Raw genomic sequence first — 7,681 nt, 5'->3', positions numbered from 1 at the left:
GGCGAGGATTCTAAGAGTGAATGGAAAGTTTCCCTTGACTTTGTCTCAGGGTCTATTCTAAGACCAGATGGACAGCTTAACTGGCTCCTCAGGCACACTCTACTGGAAACAGTGCTGTCTCCCCATCTCACGTTCCTGATGAATCCGCAAGTGAAGGAAGGGGTTACTATTGGGAGTCCCAACCCATTTTCCTCGAAGAAGAGAATGTTTGCCATGATACAAATTGATGGAGCTTGAAGATAGTTTGAAAACAAAAGCTACAAAACCCAACCTGAGGGGAACAGAGAGGTAGCCAGAGACTTGGTGGTCGCTGGGTCATACATACGACAGGTCAGACAGGATGAAGCTAGGTGTGTTCTACTTCTACCTGGCATGGGCTAACAGACAAGACACAGTCCTGGAACCATCTCTCGCCAAGAGTGGAGAGAGGAGAGCCAGGTGGAGAAGTACGGGCGTCTTCACAGGAGCTCATACTGCTTGAGGTGCATCCGCTGGATGATGTCCCGGCAGTCGTTGAACACCCGGCGGATGTTCTCCGTGTCCACAGCACAGGTGAAGTGCGGGTAGCAGTAGTGCTTGCCATCACCGGTGGCTGTGCTGATCCTCTGGAAAAAAAAAAAGAGTCTGCATAGGGTCTCGTCGTAATACCACGCTCGCCTGACTCGTGTTTGCAGCAGAATTTAGGCAATGTCTTCCTGATTAGACATACGACGTGTCTAAATAGGGAGCATTGTGCAGGGAGCCCAAAGAACCTTAAGCTTATCTTCAACCCACAAGGAGCAGGGAGTTGATTCCGATCCAACATGACTGTGTCGCTGGGGGCTCTGAAAAACCCTCTCCCAACAAAACTTTTGAAAAAGCTGAGGAGACTCAAGAACCTGATTAAAAAAGAAACACAAAACAACCTGATTTCTGTATATGAAATCCAGGCCAGGTAAATCTGCAGAGACAGTAACAAATGGATTAACAGTTTAAGAGTCACGGCAGGGGAGGTTGGGAGGAAATAGGGAGCTAATTATAATGGGTTCAAGGAAGAAGAAAGTGTTCTAAAATCGATTATGGTGACTGCACAACTCTTTAATAGATTTAAACTACTGAATGATACGGTATGTTTATTATATGCCAATAAAACTTAACCAAAAACCTCTTGGGTTCTGGACCTCCCATGAGGTACAGAAGCCTACCAATCACACCCCGATATTTCAGAGGAATCACCACAAAGTACCCGCTCCTCAAAAGCCAAAGATTGTGTGTCCCGCTGGTGGAACAGCTATGGGGCTGCTCCACCCCTCAGTACTCCGACCATCAGCAGAGAGGAGAGGAAAAGGTGAGCTGATGAATTGTCTCCACGCCCACTCCTAGCTAAGCCCTCAGCTGACGCCAGTACTTCTCCATCAACATACCTGGGAGAGGGGAGGTGTGACTGAACGTGGCTGGGAAAAGTCAAAGGTTCCCGTACTGGAGGGTCGAGAGGGTCATAGCCCACCCAGTGCATTCTGGGCAGATAGACTATGTAGCTGGAGGCTGACTCTCAGCATCTGGTTGTAACTCTTGGGGCTGTACTGTGGGACCACTTTCCCTGAATACCAGGGGAATTCAGCAGCCCAAGGGAGTGCAGAACTAAGATGAGCCGGTGTCAGGGGATAATGAGAACAGGAACGTTTGAACATCGTCGCTCTGTGGCTCCAGGGTTCTTAGTGGTAATGCCTGCCTGCTTGCCAGCCCACACCCAAGGAGACCCTCAACACTGCTCTGATGTACAGTCGGTGAGCACAGCTTGCACTGGTGAGAAGGATATTCTACTCCATGTTGGTTTATGTTGACCACTGGCCTATACTCTTTGAGCACTCCGGAGGCTATCTGAAAACCAGGATCCTGACAAAGGTGGAAGTGAAATGTTTCTGCCATCAGCCCCTGCTTTAAATAGGCGAGTGCCAAACAACCCGACCACCTTTGACTCTTTGGTATCCACAACAGGTGCTATGGGACTGCTGTCGGGGGAACTAATCACAACGATCAACGTACACTACCCCCAACTCCACTGGGGGATGAACAACAGAACCGTGGGTAAAGGGAGACAGAAGATGGTGTAAAATATGAAAATTAAAATAATTTGTATTATTTTAAGGGTGCGAGAGGGAGGGAGAAAAGAGGAGCTGATAGCAAGGGTTCATGTAGAAAGAAAATATTTTGAAATGATGATGGCAACATATGTACAAATGTGCTTGATACAGTTGATGTATGATTGCTATAAGAGTGGAAAGAGCCCCCAATAATGATTTATTAAAAATAAATATATAAATAAAGAAAAACCCAAAACCCCAACAACCTATCTCAGAGGCAGCAACCTCTGTGCAGAGGCTCAAAGAAGTAAATGGCTAAATGGAGTGGTGTGGATGCAAATGTGGACGTGGAAGGAGCTCTTGGAAGAAGGGACAGCTTCAGATCTTCCCATAAGGGAGTGTAGAGGAATGATCTTCAGCTGCTTTTACCAAATCAGAAACAAACAGAAGAGAGAAGAATTCAGGGAAACACTATGAAATAAGTGCACACATCCAAAAGGGAGAAAGAATTAAACCCCTTAACACATTAACTACACAATTAGTACAAGACCAGCAAACAAACTCTCAGGGACTAGAAAAAAAAAAGTAAAAACAAAAAAACATGACAAGAAGCTGCTTCTTTGAAAGGATTAACAAAATCGATAAACCACTGGCAAACCTAAGGAATGGAAACCAGAAGAAAAAGCAATTATAAAAGGGAGATGAAATGGGCAACATGACAACAGAACCGCCACAACCAGCAAGATAACCATATGTGATAGGTTACTTATTGTACCAAATGGGCCAATGAACACATGTGGGAATACGTGGGATTACATGCAGGGCAGGGTGATAAATGGCTCGGTGAGCCTTGCCTTTTTGGTCTCTTGCTCTTTGATGATCAGACCAGTGTGCGCCTGCCTTAGTTGGTTCTCTGCTTTAACTTGTGAGCTACACAACTTGTGGGACACCCAACCCGTGGACTGTGTTGCTGTGATTTGAGGTTCCTTCAAAACTTGCTTCACCATGCTACTGGTGTATACATCGCTTGAGCTGGGGACTGTTGGGCCCTGGCATCTAGCTGACTGATGGTGACCTGCCTTGCTGTTTGCTGTCTGTGGCTGGATTCCTGAATTACTCTACAGAGGACTCAGCTGTCTGCTTCCATGACTTGCACCCGGAAAAATATTATGAAAAATTATATTTCAACAAGTTTGAAAACCTCGAAGAAATGATGAATTCTAGAAACACATCGCCTATATAAATTAACACAAACAAAGAAAATGTCAATAGATTTCTAACACAAGAAGAAATAGATCTGGTGATTAAAAAAAATTCTAACATCAAAAAGTCTGGGGTCAGATGGTTTTACTGGAGAATTCTACCAATCATTTAGAGAAGATTTAGCATCAATAGCTACATAAACTATTTCAGAATATAGAGGATAATATACTGCCGAATTAATTTTATGAAGTAAGTATAAGCCTGATACCTAAGCCATGGAAAGACATCATCAGAATTGAAAATTATATACCAATATCCCTATGAATACAGAGGCCACATTTTCCAACAGAATTCTAGCTCATAGAATTCAAGACAACATTACCCAAAAAAACCACATCTTAATCAAGTGGGGTTAACACCAGATATGCAGGATGGTCCAATATTAGAAAAACACCGTATATACTCATGTATACGCTAACTTTTCCAGCACATTTCAAAGGCAATTTTTGTGGTAATATTAGGTGCCTCGGCTGGTACTTGGGTTGGCTTATACTCAAGTATATATGGTAATCAATGGAATCCACCACATAAATAAAGCAAAGGAAAAGAACCCCATAGTTATGTCAATTGATACAGAAAAGTCATTTTTGATAAACAATGATAGGAATGAAAAGGAAATTCCTAAAAATAATAAACAGGTGCTTGGTTATATTTCTGGACTCTCTTGTTCTAATCCATAGGCTGACATTTCTATTATTTACCAATACCAAGCTGTTTTCATTAGTGTGGTTATACAACAGGTTTTCAAATCAGGGAGTGAAAAGCTCCTACTTTGGGCTGTTGTTCTTAACAGTGTTTTGTTTATCCTGAGTTCTTTTCTTTCCATATAAAGCAGATTAATTTGCATATATGCAAAACCAAAGGCTAGCATCTCACTTAAGGGAGAAAAATGGAAAGACATTTTACCTTCTAACAGAAACCAGCAAGTCTTACCCTGTATCGCTACTCTTATTTAGTATAGTCCAGGAAGTCTTAACCATAGCTAAATGATGTCAAAATGAGACTAGAGATATCCAAATTGGCAACATTCTCTTTATTTGTAGATGGCATATAAAATCATATATAAAGAGAACCCCAAAGATTCAACGTAAAAATGGCTGGAACTAGCTGGAAAAATTTGCAATGGAGCAGGTTTTAAGATCAACATATAAATATCAGCTGGATTCTTGTCCATTAAAGAGGGACCCTGAGAAGGAAATAAAAAGAACAATGTCCTCTAGAATAACTCTCTCAAAAGTAAACGATGCAGGAGTAAGTCTAACTAGAGAAGCAAAAGATTTATACAAACTATAAAGCAGTTCTGCAAGAAACCAAAAGAGACGAACACAAGTAGAAGAAAGCCCCATGCTTAAGCCTAGGAAGACAATATAGGGAAAATGTAAATATTACCAAAAGCATGCCGTAAAATTCTGATCTAAATCCTTGAATGATTCTTCAAAGAAATAGAAAAACTCATCACCAGCTTTGGGCTTTCAATTACATATATTGTGTTTTTCTCTGTATATGTTATATTCCACAAATAATAGGGAAGAAAAGCCTCCTGATTCCTTACCCATCTGACCTAAACACTGGTCTGAGTGGTTGTAAAAAGAAGAAAATGAAATTGAAATGGACTTAAATACTTTCATGATACAGGTGCTGGTTTCAAACAAACAACAAACAAACCAAAAATAAAGGGCTACTGATAATCTTTGGGTCTCCACTCTGCCCTCCCCCTCATTCCCACTGATAAGCTTTTTGTTTGTTTTGTTTTGGGCCTGATACCTGATCCCATTGACACCTCATGGTCACAGAGGCTGGTGTGCTTCTGAGCTAGATGGCCGCTTTTTTACCTTAAAGTCTTTAAGACCCCCAGATGATAAATATTTTGATAGCCGGGCACCATCACCTTTCTTCACATTTGCTTACACACCCATCTTGTCTTCAGCAATCGTGTCATGGAAGGTGAGCATCACAGAGTACCATGTTAGTAGAACAAAGTGTTTGTGCATTGAGGGAATACTTGGGTGGAGGCCCAATGTTCATCTACTATCATAATGCTTTATAAATAGATATATGTACATAGTTCTATTCCCCTGTCATTGTATACAAATGTATATATGTATACACATGCCTGTATTTAGACCTCTCTAACTGTCCTTTGTCTCCCAGTTCTTTCCTCTATTTCCTTTTTTTTTTTAACAATTTATTGGGGCTCATACAATTCTTATCACAGTTCATACATATACATACATCAATTGTATAAAGCACAGCTGTACAGTCTTTGCCCTAATCATTTTTTCCCCTCTTTTCTTTTTTTATATTTTATTAGGGACTCATACAACTCTTATCACAATCCATACATATACATACATCAATTGTATAAAGCACATCCATACATTCCCTGCTCCAATCATTCTCAAGGCATTTGCTCTCCACTTAAGCCCCTTGCATCAGGTCCTCTTTTTTTTTCCCCTCCCTCCCCTTTCCCCCCTCCCTCATGTGCCCTTGGTAATTTATACATCGTTATTTTGTCATATCTTGACCTATCCGGAGTCTCCCTTCCCCCCTTCTCTGCTGTCCCTCTCCCAGGGAAGAGGTCACATGTGGATCCTTGTAATCAGTTCCCCCTTTCCAACCCACTCACCCTCCACTCTCCCAGCATTGTCCCTCACACCCTTGGTCCTGAAGGTATCATCCACCCTGGATTCCCTGTACCTCCAGCCCTCATATGTACCAGTGTACAGCCTCTGTCCTATCCAGCCCTGCAAGGTAGAATTCGGATCATGGTAGTTGGGGGGACCTCTATTTCCTTTTACTTTCCTCCCATCCCACTATCATATTCGGCCTTCATTCGGGTTTTGGTAATTCCTCTTGGCTACACTGCCATTGATCAAGCCCTCCCAAGCATCCATATATACTGGTATAGGTAAGAGCTCGAAACACAGGGACTCCAGACCAGATAAACCTCTCAGGACCAGCAAGGGGAGCAGTGATACTAGGAGGGTAAGGGTGTGCGGGGGGGTAGGGGTAAGGGGGAACTGATCACAATGATCAATGTATGGCCCCCATCCCAGGGGATGGACAGCAGAAAAGTGGGTGGAATGAGGCAGCAATTGGTATAAGACATGAAAAAAAGAAGAAGAAGAATTTATAAATTATCAAGGGGTATGTGGGAGAGAAGGTCGGGAAAGGAGGGTGAAAAATTGAGAACTGATGCCAGGGGCTCAAATAGAAAGAAATGTTTTGGAAAAGATGATAACAACATATGTACAGATGTGTCTGACAAAATGGATATATGTATGGATTGTGAGAAGAGCTGTAAGAGCACCCAATAAAATAAAATTTAAATTAAAAATGTTTTGAGGTCACCTAGTAATAAAGACAATCGCTCTTTCAAAAAAAAAAAGGAAGAAGCAGCTTGGAGTTCAATTGAAGAGACAAGAAATGCATTTTACAGACTACCACTAGAATTCTGGTAAGATTTTCCAGAAATGAGGTCTCCACACCAGCTCTGTCCAAAAGAACGTCCCATGAGAATATAAACGTGATTTGCCTGTCCTATGTGTTCAACACTGTTACTAGTTGATGTCACTGAGAATCTGAATTTTTAATTTTACTTAATTTACATAGAAATAGCCACATGTGCACCATATGGGAAAGCGCATTAGTGGGCACAGTCAGGAGCAGAGTTTCCTCAGAGGTGTCCTTGTGTTTAGCAGTTCCATGTGATGGGTGTCTCGGGAGTTATGGGCACTCTGTTTTCAAATAGCTCTGGGAACAATGGATTAGATGCCCTCAGTCATGACTCCTCAGGACACCTGGAGTGGCAGGTGTGCAGTGTGAAGCTAAGTACCTGCTGGTGCCTCCTGCTGTGGACTTCTTCCTTCTGCCTCCCCCTTCTTCTCCTGAACAGTGCCACTTCTGTCTGCTTGGGTGGGTAGGTTTTCCCAGCAAAACATCCTTTCAGACATGCTTTGAAGAAATGCTGAGACTTCTGAAGGCTTCCATGAACAGCATGTTAGATTATAAAATTTCTCATAGAGAGACAGACTGAGTTTAGGGAATAGTGGAGCTCTGGAGCAAGTTCAATGTTCTCTTCTTGCAATCTCATGACACAAATACAGGTAGGCTTATTTTTATTTTTTTAACCCTGAAGAACCAGGTGAGGCACTTGACTCACACACATTAAGTACTTAGTGAGTGAACGAATGAGTGAGTGAGTTAGTGAGTGAGTGAATGAATGAAAACAGGCCTTCTTCTGTAATAATCTGTCTGGTCAGCCTGGAGCAACAGAATTTTTTTTTGTTTTACATTTTATTAGGGACTCATACAACTCTTACCACAATCCATACATATATATACATCAAAGCAAC

At 42.0% G+C, this 7,681-nt stretch overlaps 1 protein-coding gene across 2 annotated transcripts in view; it reads right to left on the bottom strand.

The window, feature by feature from the left end:
* Window positions 1–458: 458 nt before the first annotated feature.
* GNAL (G protein subunit alpha L) overlaps window positions 459–7,681 on the bottom strand; it is a 193,492-nt gene continuing 186,269 nt past the window's right edge. For both annotated transcript variants that reach the window (XM_075529432.1, XM_075529433.1), the window contains exon 12: window positions 459–605. In XM_075529432.1, the coding sequence (XP_075385547.1) occupies window positions 459–605 (147 nt within the window). The remainder of the gene's footprint in view (window positions 606–7,681) is intronic.

Source organism: Tenrec ecaudatus, chromosome 13 (genome assembly GCF_050624435.1).
Source record: "Tenrec ecaudatus isolate mTenEca1 chromosome 13, mTenEca1.hap1, whole genome shotgun sequence".
Lineage (NCBI taxonomy): Eukaryota > Metazoa > Chordata > Mammalia > Afrosoricida > Tenrecidae > Tenrec > Tenrec ecaudatus.
Note: the sequence above shows the minus strand (reverse complement) of the source record. Positions and strands in the feature narration are given on the sequence as shown.